The sequence below is a fragment of the Belonocnema kinseyi genome, chromosome 7, assembly GCF_010883055.1.
Source record: "Belonocnema kinseyi isolate 2016_QV_RU_SX_M_011 chromosome 7, B_treatae_v1, whole genome shotgun sequence".
In the NCBI taxonomy this organism is placed as follows: Eukaryota; Metazoa; Arthropoda; class Insecta; order Hymenoptera; family Cynipidae; genus Belonocnema; species Belonocnema kinseyi.
Window position 1 is genome coordinate 106700306 of NC_046663.1, and position 18140 is coordinate 106718445.

The 18140-nt window shown below is 30.0% G+C and overlaps 2 protein-coding genes across 3 annotated transcripts; one reads left to right on the forward strand and one right to left on the reverse strand.

Annotated features, from left to right (window-relative positions):
- Positions 1 to 1531: 1531 nt before the first annotated feature.
- Positions 1532 to 9331, forward strand: LOC117176772 (transmembrane protein 115). The gene is made up of 4 exons (XM_033367067.1): positions 1532 to 2257; positions 4164 to 4419; positions 4484 to 4660; positions 7368 to 9331. Exons 1-4 carry the CDS (start codon positions 1807 to 1809, stop codon positions 7570 to 7572), a joined length of 1089 nt encoding a protein of 362 aa, XP_033222958.1. The 5' UTR covers positions 1532 to 1806; the 3' UTR covers positions 7573 to 9331.
- Positions 9332 to 11015: 1684 nt separating this feature from the next.
- On the reverse strand, positions 11016 to 18087 carry LOC117176931 (E3 ubiquitin-protein ligase Hakai). Of its 2 annotated transcripts, none has more exons than XM_033367331.1 (5): positions 17880 to 18087; positions 17478 to 17584; positions 16712 to 17062; positions 16439 to 16627; positions 11016 to 11885 (listed from the first exon to the last, which is right to left on the reverse strand). In XM_033367331.1, exons 1-5 carry the CDS (start codon positions 17881 to 17883, stop codon positions 11220 to 11222), a joined length of 1317 nt encoding a protein of 438 aa, XP_033223222.1. In that variant the 5' UTR covers positions 17884 to 18087; the 3' UTR covers positions 11016 to 11219. The 2 variants fall into 2 exon arrangements, with proteins under 2 accessions (XP_033223222.1, XP_033223223.1); XM_033367332.1 differs by having other exon boundaries at positions 17802 to 18085.
- Between the last annotated feature and the right edge of the window lie 53 nt (positions 18088 to 18140).

Sequence of the window (18140 nt, forward strand, 5' to 3'; positions counted from 1 at the left end):
CTTATTTACGGATTTTTATTTGCATTATACTTGTTTGACGATGATACCGAAAATGCTGTTTTTTTTTTAAGTATTTCTAATGGCTCAGGAGTTCCTTCTAGAAAGTTACAATTTTTATTTTTGTTAAGAAATATTTAAGGGTTATACTTGTTCAGATCCACCGATTCGGAATTTTTAAATTAAAAATAACTAATTTAATAATTACAAATTTTTCATTCATCAATTTTAATCTCATTTATGAGCGAAAATGTTCGATAATCTCAGCCAAGACAAGGCTCGTCTTGAGTCAAGTAAACGTCGTCTTAGCCAAAACAAGGCTCGACTTGAGACAAGTAAACGCCATTTTAACTGTGGTGGCCATAAAAGCAAGACGAAGGCCTGTGTTTCGACTCAGTTTTGAGACGCAGCCAGACATCGATGTCTTGGAGACGAACTCAAGACATAACCAAGTCGAACTCAAGTCGAAGCATTTTTACTCGGGTTCCATTTGCACGTGTCAGTAACATTCCACTGGAACCTTCAAAGAATAAATTATCGTTATTGTTATAATTATCAATGAAACTCTGATAAACCTTATAAGTGATAGGTCAAAAAAATATCAGTTTATGATTTGGATACCATATTACAATGTAGTACGTACGGTACTCCAAATTCAAAAATGACATCTATTTTTACCTATCTCTTACGATTTACAAGATAATTGTTATTAAAAATAACAATAATGGAAAGTTCCCTTCAGGTCCCAGTGGAACGTGCCTATAACATTCTCAAGCGGCGGACATTTTACATGTTCAGGGAACGTTCCGTGCTATTATAAGGTTGTCCCATGCATTTGATGACGGTATTTTCCCCCTCAGCATTCGAAAAAAAAAAACTGAAGTTAGCTGGTGATGAAGTGAAAATGCCTAATTGTTTATAATGAGATTTTTTAACAGGTTGAAATATATTACAATAGAATTTGTAACAAAATTAGTATTGGTAAGGAAAAACCTTATAGATCGACTTCTTCTAGACTATTTATTCGGGAATGTATAAATGACGTTTCGGAATCAGACCGATTCCCTCATCAGATTATCGGTCATTACATAAAAATTTAAAAATTAAAATCAAAAAAGTTTTGAGTCGTAAAATACTAAAATTAAAAGGATGACAGGGCGTGTACCCTTCGTCTCCATCTTAAGAAAAAATAAATAAATAATTTATAAATAAATAAATTGTAACAAATATTATTTTGTTTTCGTTTCCCAGCTTTAAAATCTTTGTAATAAACCTGTTTATATATAAGTTTGTGGTATTAATAATAATACTTTGTTTATGTTCTTCTTTGTCGTAGGTGGTTGGAAAATTATTTAATATACAAACTTATGCCAATATCTTTGCTTATATACATTTATAATTAACTCTCTCATGCCTTTTAAAAGTTCAGAAGACATCTTTCTCCTAGACCAATGAAAATTGAGGACCACATTACCAGGCCAGACCTTCACTTTAGCGACTCTGCAGAAGGCATATCTGATCATGGAACTATCATGAAAAGTAACCAAAGGAAGGCCTGTGTGACTATGTCGTCTGTGTTGGGCTCTGTGCTTATATGCATTCGTACCTTGGTTTATAACCCTCGTGAGATATTTGTATCGAAGGGTGCAGAATAAATGATTCAAAAAATGTTTTCAATTTCGCTACAAATGCCACGTGACTAATTTTGCATGTGCAGTGGCTCCAGCTTTCACTTAGGACGAACGAAACGTCAGGAAAGTTGGCTCTCGTCTTGAAAATTTGAAGAGAGGTTAAAGAACGTCTCTGGCGATGGCAACGGTCAAAGGACTTGGAAGGAATATACCTTACTTGAGACAACAATTTGCAGCACTCTTAGGAAACACCAGCACCAGTGTCAAGTTTATCTGCATAGTAGTTCTTTTTTCATATTGCCTTTCCTACTCCCAGGAGGCTGTGAAAGCCCTCAGTGTCACTCCAGGTTACCTGCTGCCTCCTGCATTTTGGATATGGACAGCCTTCACCTTTTGTTTTCTTGAGATACATTTTTGGGAAGTGTGTGTGGACATTGTCACTGTGGGATTATGTGGCAAACTGATAGAACCACTCTGGGGTGCCATGGAGATGATGACCTTCTTTGCTATCGTCAATTTTGGAGTTGCTGTCCTCTCTGCCTTGTTTTACTTGTTTTTATACATGTGTACTAATAACACGGATCTGCTTTTCGATATTCATATCCATGGCCTCACGGGTTATATCGCAGGTACTTTTAATAACTTAAATGTTTACTTATTATTTCCGAGATTACGTCAAGGAGTAGAGTTGTTATTACAGATTACTCCAAGAAGGATGAATCGCCACTTCGATGACTATTTCTTTGCCACGTTTTTATTTAAAGAACTAATCTGAATCCATTCCTAAATTTTCATTTTTTATTTACAAAGAAGACAATGTTTACATTTTATTTTTATAATGGGAATATAACTTTATGAAATTGTATGTATCCTGATTAAAAAAGTAATAGAAATATCAAGGGAATTTGACTTGTTATGGACAAGTCATCGAAAGTCAAGTACTTCTCCACATTTATAGGATATTTTTTCCTTTTACCACATTTGTACCAAGTGAAAATAGTTTTTTTTCCTCATCAGGCTCAAGTTTATGAAAATTAAAAAAAAAAACAATCTTGATTTTGATAATCTAAAAATGGTAACATTTTATATTTTAAATTGTTTCACGTTTTAGAATTTAAATGTTCAAAAGCCTAAAATGGACCAATTTTAAATAAAAAATATTTCACCGCAAATAATTTCCAATTCAAAATTATTTAAAAATTCCATTTCCCAACCTTTAACAACTTTCAAATTGATGCCCTAATAGTTGATCAATTAGGCATTTTCACTTCATTGCGACTGAACATCACTCTAATATATTTCACTAAATAATAATTATCATTTTATTATTTCATTAAATGGTTCTTAAAAGTTGAAAACTAATTTTAAAATACACTTATACAGAAAAAATTCGTTTTTACGATGATATTAACAAAAAATGGACCAAATTCCATCATTTTGTCCATCGTTTTCTCCTCAGCACTCAACGAAATGAAGTTTGTTGGTGGTTAAGTGAAAACACCTAATGTTAAATTAAAAACGTTTTAAATCGGATAATTTCAAATTAATAGTGTTAATATTTAAACAGTTTTTGTTTCGAATTTAAATTGTATTAAAATATTATACAATCGTAAAAGAAATGACTTTAAGGTGGAACAATTTTTATTTGAAAAAGAAACTAAACTTATTTAAATTTTAAATGGAAACTGTTGAAGGACCTATAATTTAATTCCAAACAAGTAATTTCAAAATGAAAATAATTTCAAGGATTTTTAACTTTAACATGTTCAAATTTCAGTAATTTTACATTTATAAAATCAAATAATTGTATTACAATCGTTTGGAGGCAAAGATTTTTAAATTGAATAATTTGAAAATAAACATTTTTTCATGAAAACGTTACTAAAAACAATGGATGTTTATACAAACATTCGAAATTATTAGTTATCTTTTTAAATTATTCAAAATTTGACAGTTTCGAAATCAAATGTTAATAATTTCAGATGGAAACTTTATAAATCATACAATTTAAAATTATTGGCGTTTCATTTTGAATAATAGTTTTGAATAAATGTGCCAATATAATTATACACTGACAAAACTCAATCCTTAACAGTTGAACGATTTGAAATTAAAAACTTTAAAAATGGACTGATTCTAAATTTTATACTTTCAAAATTGGTCAAGATGAAATCGAAATTTTGAAATTAACTGAATTATGCTTAAATAATTGAAAATATAAATGCTTAAAAATAGAAACTTTCTTAAACTGCCTTAAGAAAAATATATCTATTTTAATTTAAAAAATCGTAACTTTGTTTGCATTTGGGCTGCAAAATTTGAAGAAATGCAGGTACATTTTTTTTTTAATCGAGGAAAAAGTAAAATATGATCAAATATGATTATAACCGAACCGTCTGAATTTTATTTTTATCTTTAAACAAAAACTCTTTCCTATTTTGTTTTTAAACCAGGAATTCAGCTTTACACATTTCCACAGATAATATTTTTTTCTTTAATTTGAAAATCGATTATAAAACTACTGTTTTTTTGCAGGAGTCAGTGTCGCAGTGAAGCAAATAATGCCAGATCATATTATAATAAAGACTCCAATTGGAAAGATCACAAACAGAAATATTCCACTAATGGTGTGGATAGTCTCCTTATTCGTCTGGCTCTTGGGTTTGTTGGAAGGAACACATCCGACGATGTTTCTCAGTGGATTACTAATTTCCTGGACATATTTAAGATTTTATCAAAGGCACAATAATGGTACCCGAGGGGATATGGCCGATAATTTCACCTTTGCCAGGTAATTCGGAATGTTTAACAACTTCAAATCGTTAATAAACTTTCACGGATTTTCTCTTTTTTAGTTTCTTCCCAAATGTTTTACAACCACCTATTGCAGTCGTTAGTAATACGATTCATGGCTTTTTCGTTCGTATTGGACTTTGTAAAAAAGTAGTTCGCAGGTTCGACATGTCCAATGCGCCACCAGGTTTAGTTATAAATTTGCCTGGTATTGATCCTCATGATAGTGAAAGACGAAGGTAAATAATTTAATTATACTAAACTATTTGTAAATATTTTACCCCCCCCCCCCCTTCCCCATAAATATAAACGATTTTTGAATTTATTCCCATTCAGAATTTTTCAACTGTATAATTAAATAAGGGCTTTCTTCTGTCTATAAGGCTTAAAATTCTCAAAAGGAAACTGCGCACAGAATTAATAGAGTCCAATAAGGAAATTAAGTATTTTTGTTTAAGATTTCATCTTTTTTTGTTAAACTTTGCACTATTTTGACTGAAAATTTAATTCTCTTGTTAAGGGCGTGTGATACTTCGTCGTGTGGTCAATCGGGTACAGTTCCCCCGGATTTTTTTCACAAAAATGAAAATTTTTGAAAACTGAATTCGGAGATGCTATAAAATATAATAACTGACGTCCCCGGACTCTTTTTTTGAGGGATAATAACAAAAAAATGTATTGTGCTAAATATAAATTTTGTGCATGTGCATTATTTTGAGGTTACGTCGTTTTTCATCTCTGCCTTTCCGATGATTTGGAAATGATTTATCAAATAAACTTTCTTAATTACCTGGAAACAAGGTTAGTTCCGGGAGATTAGTTACTATGTTTATTTTTAAGTTCAAAGTTTTCGGCGAAAAATATTGTGTAGTTTCGAAGTAATGCTCGGGAGAATTGTAACACACATAACCTCGAAATATACACACGTTGTTAGCAAAATTCAAATTTTTTTGAAAAAAAAAAAAACATTTTAAAAAAGTATGCGGGGACGTCCGTTAGCATGTTCGCTATCATTTCCTAGAGTTTGAAGACAAAATATTTCTTATCCTAGAAAAAAAGCCGGGGGAATCTAACACTGAAAAAAATCGATACTAATTCCTAAGCGCTATGCAAATTAATCACATTTTTCTAAATTAAAACTTTTTTGAATTAACCTACAAAAAAGTGTGTGGGGACATCCGTTAGAATGTTCGCTACCATTTCCCAAATTTTCAAGACAAAATATTTATTATTCTAGAAAAGAAAGCCGGAGGAACCTAAAACTGCTAAAATTGACAATTTTCTAAGTATCACATGCCCTTAAAAATTCTAAAAAATTCAAGGTATAATTTATCTTTTGTTTATTTCAGAATAAATAAAGATATTTCAAGGCACTTTTTTTTATGTGTTCAACTTAGAAATTATAAAAATGATTAGTTTAAAATTTCGATGTTAATTCCAAAATTTCATAAAGATTTTGAACATTTCACAAAGATTTTAAAACTTAAAAAAGAGTTTAAAGATTTTTAAAAGGGTATATTAAACTACATTTCTAAGATTTCAGAACATTTCAAAATTTTTTAGGAGATATCAAAAGATTTCACTAAGATTTGTAATCATTTAAACAATTCCAACGAATTCAGAAAGATTTCAAATAGGTTTCGAACATTTCACTAAGATTTCGACATTGCACAAAGATTTTAAAACTTTCAAAAGATTTTAAAGATTTCAAAGATTTTAAGTAACTTCAAAAATGTGTAGATGTTAAAAGGTTGCGCAAAAGTTTCAAAGATTTCATAAAACATTCATAAAGATTTTAAAACAATACGAGAATTTCAACAAGGGTGCAGTACACCAGATTTCAAGGATTTTAAACCATTTCAAAGATTTGAAACGATTTAAAAATATTTGACAAGATTTCAAACGATTACAAAAGATTTCTCAAATATTTTTTAAAATTCTTAAGGATATCAAAACATTCTAGGAATTTCAAAGATTCCAACAAGGGTCCAGTACACCAGATTTCGAATATTTCAAAACATTGAAAAGATTTTTAATGATTTCAAAAGATTTCAACAAATTCGATAAGATTTGAAAAGATTTTGATAATTTCAAACAAACAGAAAAGATTTCACGAACAAAGATTAAAGAAACATTTCAAAAATATTTCAAAGATTTTAAGCGGTTTCAAAAGGTTTCAACACATTTGCGAAGATTTTAAAAGACTTCAATGATTTTAAACAAACACAACATTTTCGCAAACAAGGATTAAAGAAAGAGTTCACAAAGATTTAAAAAATTTTAAAAATATTACAGAAGATTTGAAAAATCCCAAAAGATTTCACAAAGACGACTCATGTTCGCAAAACATTAAGAATTTGTTTATTTACGATTCGGCTTTCTTTAGAAATTGTTGGCCAATAAAAAATCAAATTGCTCATTTTTTACATGCTTGACAAACGTTTATTTAATTATTTGATGTAAAAAAGGAGACCTGGAAATTTTTTATTTCTTAACCTGGAAAAGACCTTGAATTTGGTTCCTAAGAATCGCTAGAAACCCTCTCGAGAATTAATCTTTTTGATTTGAACATTCAACTATTATGTTGAAAATTAGTTTTGTTCTCGAAAATTCAATTATTTGTTTGAAAATAAACTTTTTTGTTGAGAATTGATCTTTTTGGGTTTAAAAGTCGAAAATTCATATCTTTTGGGAAAAAAATCATCTTTTTTTGATAGTTCAACTGTTTTGTTGAAAATTAATTTCATTTTTGCTTGAAATTAAATGAATATAAAGCTTTTCATATTGAATTCAATATCGTAGCTACATTAATTTTATTGTATTAATAATTTTATTTTTTCGTGAAAAAACACCCTATGATCCCTGTTTCGAGATCATTTTTGGCTGTTAAGTCTGTATTTAGTCATTCATTCAATTAATGTTTATACTTTTTCATTTGGATTTCAGACAAATAGCTTTAAAAGCATTGAGTGAAAGGCTGAGCAAGGATCATGCGAAACCCTGGCAACAAGACAGAAGTAAAAAACATTCTCCTGTTCCTCCCGCAGTGTCTGTACAGATTCCCGAACCCGTTACGCTTAAGCCTCTCCCATCGCCTCTAATTCCGCAAATTAATGTAAACATTCATAGTCAACCTTCAACGAATACGTGATCATCCTAAAAGTTCTACTTTCAATAAGTAGGCACGTATTGAAGCCCGAAGGAGCTTCTAAAGAAAATGTTCTTACCAAAACAGGTTTAATTATGGCAATATTCGATAAGACGACTGAACTTTAAGACTTGTATGTACTTTTTCTTTTACAAAAATATAATAATATTGTTTACAGAACTTTTATATAAATCAAAAATTCCCTGATCAATTCTCAAACTTCGTGCCCACTTTCTGGCAGAATTTGACACGCCAGCAACAAAAAAAAATCAAAGCCCACATTGATTTTTGTGAAATTAAAGAAATAATATTATTAACTTTGCAAAACTTGTTGAATATGGTGCCATATTTGTACAGACTCATTGTCTTTAGGAGATTCTGGTTGAAAGTTTGTAATCAAAACTTTAGCATCAGTTTTTCAATTCTTGAAATTCAGAGACTCTAGTTGTTTTCAAACGCTTTTCAATGTGGCTGGATTTTATATGAAACGATCATTTTAAAAACGCTTTCTTGTTGGAAGAAAAGGACAACCAAATGTGATCCGCGAATAATTAAATCCTCGAAATCTTTTTTAAGGACGAAAATGTGTGTATATAAAGATGTAATTGATCTTTTAGGACAGCGTAGAATAGTAGAAATAGCACATAATCATATTGAGATCGGGTATTTTATTTTTAGATATAAGAAATCATTAGCGTCTTGCAACTCATTTGCGGAACTTGCAATGCTACGAAAATTTTCTTGTGTACATAATTTTATTTTTATGTTGGAAGTCGATAAAGACTTCTCATCGATACAATCAAGAGCGTCGAGGCTCGAGTGATAAACTGAGAAATGAGCTATTGACCCTCAGTGTACAGTCAGCCGATTACAAACTAATTCTTTATACCTCTATATTTTATGTAATTATTAAGTCTATAAAACTAATGTTGTCTTCCTCAGTGATAAACGTGATGAAACCTGAATCTAAGGTCCTTAAAAATGATTTAATGATCTTACCAATCTGATTTAACGAGCTTAAATTAATTTATGACTTTAAATATTAATTTATATTTCAAGTCGAATTTTTAAAATAATTTTATTGTATTTAATAAAACTATACATAACCTTTAGATTATTATATCAGTGATCACTATTCCAGTTGCAAATATTTAAGCATTTATGACTAATAGAACAAGAGCTTCAAGCAGAAATTTAATTTCTGAAAGCAATAATTGTAGCTTGCAGGTTTTAGTTTCACAAAAATTTTTAAAAGACTATCAATTATTTGCACGTGAATCTCTCTCAACCTTGCATAATATAATACGTTAACTATAATCACAATATTTTTTATATACAAGAAGCAAATGAGTTGTAAGTAGAGCGAAGAGTGATGTGAACTGTAAAGGGAACAAGATATTGAAATGGAAAGGCAGCAGTGAGTAACGTGTACAGAGACACATACGTATATCATAAGTAGAGATCAAAGCTATTTTTATGTGTTGTATAAAAATCATTCTTTGAACATCTGAGTGTTTAATGTGGGCTGTCTTGATCTCGTACTTAACAAACGCTCTTGGCAATTAGGCTTTTAAATTATGCATGAAATGAAGATGAAAATTATGACTTTATGGCAGCGTTAAAAAGTTTGAGGTAAAGATATCTACGATAGATACATAAACATTCATATAAGCATTATAAGTACAGTGTATTTAAATGTTAATATAACGAATTTTGTACATATGTTACGATCTGTATGATATTAAAATCTATCACCCATTAAGCTTTTATTGTTAATATTATTGTTTTGTTTTCGAAACATTCGAATTTTCGGTAGAACAGATTTCTTAAACTGTTTCCTTTTCCATTGATACTTCTTTTACTTTTGACCTGGAAGAGTTTCTTGGTACATAGTTACTTTCAAATTATTTCTTTTGAAAGTAATGCTAGAAAAAACTGATTTTAGAGTTCTTCAGCATTTCATTTTCAAGAAGATTGAAGGTTTTGCAATTAAATGTAAGACTAAATAATGTTGTGACTATAGAATAATCTGGAAAGAACTTCTTATTTTGTGGTATCTTTATCTAAATAATTCAACTTTTAAGGATATAAATTTTTGCGCTTGTTAATATTTTTAATATATTTATATATTATATTAAAGATTTATTTTTTATGAAGTCACCTAAAACCTATTCTACTTTTCAATCTAGAATAGTTTATCTCTAGATTATAACACTGGATTGATAATATGTTTTTAGGTTTATCATGAAGGACCGATCTACTTTTGAAAATTTTATTTTCAAATGAAAATTTTATTTTCAAATGAAAATTTTGGCAATCTCCAATATTGGCTAAAAGTGCTGTAAAAAACACGGAAGGGCCCGAACCCATCAATTCAAATCAAGATCAATTTCCCAGTAATCGTAAAAATTGGTTTAAATTTTAATATATTGCTAAAAAATAAGTTAAAAGTGACATTTATTGATAAAGTATATTAATTTTTATCATTTTATATTATCAAATGCAATTTAAATGTATTCAAATTAGATAAAAAGCGAAAAACACTAATAATATATTATTAGAATTTAAAAGTTATATTTTCGAAATTCTGCCAAAATTTGCAATATTTCAATAAAGTGTACCTACGGTTTGTGGAAAAAAATTTCTTAAAAAAAAAGTGAAAAAATCGATGGCATTAATTTCTTTTAAATGGGAAAATAGTTGCTTTTTTACATTTCCATTCATTTGTGATCTGATTTTTCTCGTATGTCATTAGAACCTAACTTTGTAAATCAGAAAATTGTATGTGTACATTGAAGTAGCTGATTAAAAAAACGAAACGAAGTATAGGAAAAAATACATGGATTGATGGAAATATTGTAGAGAAAGAATTTTAAAAACTGGGACGCCCCCGAAAAAAGAACGAAACCTTTTTTACAGTACAAAGTCAAAACTTTTCACATTTTAAATATCTTTTTTTGAGCCTAGAACTAAGATATAAAATGGAAAATCTATTTTTTCGAAAAAAGTAAAACGGTAACACGAAATTCAGATCTTGGCAAAACTTTACGCGCTGTTCAAAAGCGTAAAATGAATTAAAAATAAATTTGAAAGGCTGACTTAAACTCTTACCTTGTTCAGTATATTCCTTTATTGACATGTCAAAGCGAAAAGATTTAACTAAAAAAAGAAATTTCTTTTTAAATTTTCTTGGAAGAGAATTTAATTTTGAACCGGTATGAGTAGAAGTTGCAAAGGATGTATGGAAAAGGCCTTTTGATGGATTTTACTGACACTCTTTATTTTGTAGTTTATAAAACAAAAATAAGTTTCCCAAACACTTGGACCAATTAAGACTAGTTTTTTTACCAGTTGGAATTTTATATCACAGCCTAAAACCAGCTCCAATATCGTAGGAAAAATAATTTAAATTTGTGAAGGTGGTCCGCAAGAAGAAAACTCTCAAAGTTAAAAAACATATTTATTGCTGTACAAGCCCAATGACGCACGTTTAGTACTTCCACACCACTCATCTCAAAAATACAAAATCGGTGCCGATTTATCCTATTAGAAGAAAAGACAGTTTCACTTCAAAGTTATTTCAGTTCCACTCGTCTTGGAAACTGATCTTAGCGAAGTCTAAATGTAAAGCGCAAAGAAAGCGTTCGTCTTTATCTATAAAACTGTTGTTGATGCTGCGTCCACTGAGGTTGAGGAGGAGGCTGTTGCTGTTGTTGTTGAGGAGGTCCATACTGAGTATCCTGCATGTACCCAGAAGGTGAAGGTCTGATCGAAGTGGGTGTCGTCGAAACATACTGTTGCTGCGAAGATTGAACGTAGGGGCCTTGTTGATGTTGGGAGTAGTATTGTTGATTCTGCGACACTGGCGGAGGGACATTGTAATTCCCATAGGCCACTTGAGCGGGAGGAGGGTTATAATAATGGTGACTTTGCTGAGAATGAATCTCATGAGTGTTTACAGGAGGTGTGTCTTGAATAGGGACGGTGATCAAGTTAGTCCTCATAGGGGGATTATTGGGTGGAGGAGGTGCGGAATTTTGAGAATAACTTTGCATGGACATCATTGACTGAGATCTGTGCTGTTGTCTGTGGTCCACAGGTTGCTGAGTCACGAGAGAATTCACTCTGGGATCGTTTCCCATTATAGGTTGAACCATATGAGCTGACTTCATGCGACTGTTTTGTAAAGCGACTGGCGAGACTTTTGATAACTGAGACTCCATTTCTGATTTCGAGTGTGCGTATTGGGATTGGTCGACTTGCATTCCCTGAACAGATTGTTGTGGAGCTGATATATGACGATGATTGATGTGAGCCTAGGTGTAAGAAGATAAATTTAAAATTAGTTTGGAAAAGTTGTAATTAGGGAGTTAATATAATGAGACGTATCGATTATGAGAATGCAGGGCTCGGACTCACTTCAGAGATAAAAAATAGTGCTAAAAGTGGCATAAATTTGCAAAAATAGTGACATGATAATTTTAATAATAAACTTATACGTATATAAATTAGGCTGGCCTTGGATCGACCAGATTGATTGTGAGAGTCGCATGAATTTACGAAAAATATATTTTTTTAGCAATTTAGAGTATGAAAGTTTCACAGAAAGAACTGTATTTGAAATTTTTTCCTTTTTTCTTTAACAAATAAAATTAAATCTAACGGTGTAAGCATAGAAAAATACATACAAAAATAAACAATGTGTAATAACTTCAATTTTCTTCTTTTTAGCATAAAATCCTGTATATATGCAAATTATATTTGCACAAATGAAATTTGATGTAAAGGTAAAACATGCCTAGACTTTAACAATACAAATTATTACACCCATCAAAAAATTAATTTAAAGTTATGAAGCATAACAAAATTGAATAAAAACAGTATTGTACAGAAACTCCATAATATTATATTGACAATTTTGCATTCTATGGGTGTATTTTAAATATTTAATAAAAAATTGCTGTGCAAATTCTAAATGTAGCTTATAAAAATATTATTTTGCTATTTTGTTACCATCTCATGTTTCTTGTAAAACTTTTTTATTTAATTTCTTACATTTGAATTTTTACATAACTATTTGCAAATTAATTCCTAGTTGACTAATTTAAATAAAATTATTTATTTTCGTAAAAACGGGATAGTTTTAATTTTAAACTATTTCTAATTTCCCGAAATTCTACATACTTGAGTTACTTGAAAATAAATTAGCTTTCAATTTCACGGACACCCATGCAATAAGGATTATTTTGTAATGAAAGGGTTGATTTATGTGTAAAATATTTCTATTAAAAATTTTTTATTTATCCCCCTGCCTTATTTTAAAATAAAACAAATAAATTTAAAAATTTGGTTAATTTAAAGGTTTCTTAAATTTTTAGAAATTTTTAGGTCCCATTTTTTTTAATGTACATTGAGCTTTAGCCAGATCGGAACATTTTAATTTTCTGTTTCGTTGTTCAATGTGAACCTTATTCTATTCCAAACTCGAATCTTCTCTGCATGAAATCTTATTAATTGGGAGGGATTTTTAATTTGAACTATTTTCAATACAGCAATAACATTTGAATTTGACATTTTTGTTATGAATAAAAGCAGTTCGAACGAATTTAAGGAACATTTTTAGATATTTGTCAATTATTTCTACAAATATAAAATAATTTGTCTAAGATCTAAGCTCATTATGAAAGAGCATCGAAAGATAATGAGGCTATGTATGCATTATATGACAAAATTAGATGACAATGGGGTCGCGTCATGTATTTTAGATAATATATTTTCTAAATACTGCATAAAATTCGGAAAAGCTTCATCATTTGAAAATTGTGTTGAATAATTCATTAAAAAAGAAACTTTCCTTTCAAAATTACATTAATTTTTTAGTATTATTTTAATTTAACTGTGAGAAAAAGATATTTGAAAATAGGCAACAACCCTATTATGTTTATATAGAAAAGAACAAAAAGAAACGTAAAGAAACTTTCCTCATCTTCCTTTTCGTTTCTTTTGAGATAAAACTTTGAAGAAACACAATTTTGACCTTATGCTTCCAGAGCCACTTTATATTTTAGCACAATTTAAAGATGTCTTTTTATATTTAGGTAATTATTTATTTACACGAGCCAGGCTTATCTTCAGCACTGACTGAAGTGATAAATATGAATCGAAACTACATTTCCGATCAACAGTATGATTTTTCCGGTTTATTCTATATCAAATGAGCCAGGATAAACTGTAAATGTTCTTGGGATTATTTTAATGATAAAATTATATAGAATCGCACCAACCTATCGCCATTGTTATGACAATTTTTGATGGCATGATGCAACATGCCAAAATGTGTAAACAAAAATGTTGGCGTAAATTAAATATTTTTTATGCTGAAAGAAATATTTCTGCTAAAATATATAAAATGAGTAATCATGAGGTTTCTATCAAATTTATTTGACAAGTTTTCCACTCGAATACTAAAACAATTTCCAGATATCTCAAGATTTTTCCAGGTATAATTTTTCATAATGTGGAGCGGTTCAAGTATTTCAATTGTTTAATTGACTCGGACAATCTATACAATTTTTAGAGTTTATTACAAATAATGTTTTTCGCAGTCCTAGTAAATATCTAAATGCGTAAAAATAGTACTATTCATACATATATGAATAGTACTATTTTTGCACATTTACAATAACTGTTTTATTTGTGGAACTAACTAGATTAAAGGATTAGTAATTTTGTAATATTAGAAGTTTCTAGAAATTTCATGAATATGCTTCATTAATCATTTTTTTCAATTTGTGCTTGAGGTCCATGAATTTGAAAAATAATTAAAACAAGTGAAAAAAAGTAAAAATAATTTAAATGAATTTTCAAATAAAAAGATTAATTTTCTACCAAAAAATACAAATGTTCAATATAAGACATGATTTTTCAACAAAGTAGTTGAACATTTAACTAAAAAAGATCTATTTTCAACAAAAGATATGAACTTCCAACCATATTTAAATTTGCAACTGAAAAAGATAAAATTGTAACAAGAAGCTGAATTTTCAAATCAAAAAGATCAGTTCTCTACAAGAAATGAAACAGCTGAATAAATTATCAGTTTAAAAAATAAAGTTTTAACCAAAAATAGTTGAATTAAAAAAAAAATAGTTTAATTTTCAACTAAAAGGACGACTCATTAATTCGAAGTCGAATTTTTGTCCAAAAACCTGAATTTGCAACCAAGAAGATTAATTTTGTACCAAAACATATTAAGACCCGTTAAGAAATCTTAGATTGCTGCGCGGGAAATCTTCAGAGAATTCTTAGAAATCTTCCGAGTTTGTAGAATTCCACGTGAGTTCTGATCGCGAATAGAGTCGGAAATCTCGGAACTCCCAAACAAACCTCTTGACGAAATATTACAAATCTCCATAAGAATTTAAATCAAACTGTCGCATTCGCAGTTTTAATGTTTCCAGACTTCGTATTGAGAAGCCCCTCGCCGAAAAGAAATTAATTTTTAATCAAAGAATTCTCATCGAAAAATGTAACAATTGACATTTAAACCTAAAAGGATTTTATTTTTAAATAAAAAATAGTAGATTTATACTAAAGGGGAAAAATTTCTAACTAAAAAAGATTTTCCAAACAGAAAAAAAATGTCAACCAAATTGTTCAATTTTCAACTATAAAAGATAAATTTTTAAATAAAAATAGAATAGTTAAATTTCCAGTTAAAGTAATTAATTTCCAGCAACAACAAAAACCAGTTTTTATCTCAATAATTCAATTCAGCAATATAAATCTACTTTCACAAATGAAAATACATTGTTATTTAATTTTTTTTACAATTGAAAAAGAATTTAAGCAAATTTTAAACAAAATTCCCTACCATTTCCAGGTTTTTCCAGGTATAGACAAATTCCCTGACATTTATGAGTTTTCCAGGTGAGTAGATACCCTGTTTGAAATATACGTATATTAATATGATTATTATTTTTCTGTAGATGAGAATTCTTGGCAGTTTTCAATTTTTTGTTTCAACGTTTCAAAATGTTTATTGTATTAGATTTTATTTAAATTTTAAGAAAACATAAAAATTTACAATATATTTACAATATCACCTTTAAAAATTGACCAATAACCTTCATGCTGGCTTATTTTATATCTATAGAATTCATATAGCTTGCAATCTATTTAAGAGAACGAATTTTAACTAATATATAACGTTAAAAGAACTTAAGATCGGTACTGTATAGTATAATAATATACTTATATGCGTACATCTAATCGAAGATAAATTAAATTTGATGGTATCCCACGTGAAACAATAATAGAATTTTTGATGAAAGAAACAAATTCACGATCCTAAATATGATTCCCGGTCCGATAAACACCCTGAAAATATAGTATCTTCCTTCATTCCTTAAAAAATGCAAGAAAAGGAGCTTTTATGTAGAAAAGATTCTGTTTTGAAGGCAGCAAACACAATTACGAAGTTAAGTTTTCGAAAGGATCTCAGTTTCCTTTAAAATAATTAATTAAAGCCGTGGCCAAAGGCATCGGCATTGATTTGTAGATAGAGATATATTCATCTTATACTTAAAAAAAAGAAGAATTGATGGAAATAAAGAATAAATTAATTTAAAGTATTATAAATTAAATTTTGTGAGCCTCTGGAACTATTTTCAGGCACATATTTCTCTAAAATGACATAGTTGAAATGGTAACAATTTTATTCTAGCCAATCAGCGAATAAGTTCAAAAATATTTTTCAAGGGAAATTGAAGAAATAGTTTCATTAACGGACAATTACGATAAAATAGTGTCAAAAGTGGTGTGAAATCGAGCCCGTAGAGTGTAATATGAATTAATTTGCAAAAATTACTTGTAAATCCCTTTGGCTGAGGTACGTTCTTCTGCAGCCTGCATTTCCGTATCTGGTACCCCCGTGAGTACACATAAAAACAGTTCCTAAGCCTGTTTGCTCAACCCTGGACACTTTGTCTAGACACCGAGGGCATACTTTGTCTTCTCTCTTCGCACAAGATAGGCAAAAGACGTGTTTGCAGGGAATCTGAAAAGCAAGATATAAATAATTTGAAACAGATGATACATTTCAATGATGGTATGCATTTTCAAAATGAAAAATAGTTCGCACCATGCGGCCATAGATGAGAATTGGTTTGAGGCATTTGTCGCAGCAGTGAATCATAGGGTTGAGGACTTTTTCTCCGATTAGGTTAACTCGATGATCCCAACGCAATCGTAGCATCGGTTCTGGAGGACCTCTGTTAATCGTAGTGAAGGTTGGTGCCTCCAGTTGGGAAATATCAGCTTCCAAATCGAATTGCGGTTCCGAAACTGGTGGGTGAATTTCTTGCGGATCATGTAGTGGCTCTGACTGTTGCTGCTGTTGTTGCTGTTTTTCTGGTTCTGGGACGCTTGCCTCCATAGGTGTCTCCTCCGGAGGTTGCTGAACAGTTTCTTCTTCATCGCTCTCGATTACTTGCTAGAAAGTTTCAGTTTATTTAGACTTTTTCGTTTTAATAATACAAATGCGATTAATTTGAACTCGAGTATCAGAAAAATTCAAATGATTGTTAGCAATATCGTAAGAAAACTTTGAAAATTTCAAAAAATCAGTCAAAACATCGAATCGAATACTCTAAACAAAAAAATTCTTCAATTATCACTTTCGAATTAAAAGTTTCAATTCGCTTTTTTCACTTAGTGGAAATTATGAAGAAGTTAAAAGCAAAACTGAAGATAATGAGACATAAAAGACGTAAAACCAAAGGAAGATAAAAACATTAAACTAGTTTAGTAAAGATATAGAATTGATAATAAATCAACGAAAGAAAATGGTTACAGATTTAGAAAAATTCAAAAATCTACTAGAGAAAAAAACTCCAGACTAAACTTACCTTGACCGCTTTTTTGGAACGACCCCTTCCTGCTCGCCCGCGAGCTCGACCTCGGGCTCTTCCTCGAGTTCTGCCTCTCATTCTTTTGCTGCCATTCTCTTCCATAACTGAAAAAACGATTTACGCTCGACGAAATGGTATATTTTCAATAAACCCTACCCGTAAATCGTAAACTAGTAATCGACATGTCCGTTATGTACATATTTTTTTAGGTTAGGAACGTCTAGATTGCATTATTGATGTTTATTTACTCACTAACAGTAAATACAGAAATAAATAGAAGTTAAGCCAGCACAATTCGTTATTTAAACCAGTGCTACTCACAATTATTGAGTTACATTGATACCAAATTTGATTATTAGTTTCTAAACAAAAACGAACGTTACTTCCAGCAGCACTCACACATGATTATGCTCACACCAATTTGCACCAAACTCACACAAAACCATATTCAGGTATTCTCGCAAAACTCCATTTTATGAACGCATACTTGCTACACATTTAAATTCCTTAAAATTCCTAATAATTACGAAAGTTTATACTCTTTCTAGTTAATAATAATTTTGATTATATTGTAATTTAACTTCAGTTTATTTTATTGGTTTGTTCGGAGGAAATATTACGGATTCTTTAAAGTTACGTGACGCGTGGAAATAACTTGCA

Bases quoted from the DNA above. Each gene is read 5' to 3' on its own strand.
- LOC117176772 (XM_033367067.1), top strand. From the start codon at position 1,807: ATGGCAACGGTCAAAGGACTTGGAAGGAATATACCTTACTTGAGACAA. The intron at 2,258-4,163 runs GTACTTTTAATA...GTTTTTTTGCAG, and splicing joins CCTCACGGGTTATATCGCAG to GAGTCAGTGTCGCAGTGAAG. The intron at 4,661-7,367 runs GTAAATAATTTA...TTTGGATTTCAG, and splicing joins CATGATAGTGAAAGACGAAG to ACAAATAGCTTTAAAAGCAT.
- LOC117176931 (XM_033367331.1), bottom strand. The intron at 17,063-17,477 runs GTAAGTTTAGTC...GAAACTTTCTAG, and splicing joins GTTCCAAAAAAGCGGTCAAG to CAAGTAATCGAGAGCGATGA. The intron at 11,886-16,438 runs GTAATTTTTGCA...TCTTACACCTAG, and splicing joins TCAGCCAAAGGGATTTACAA to GCTCACATCAATCATCGTCA.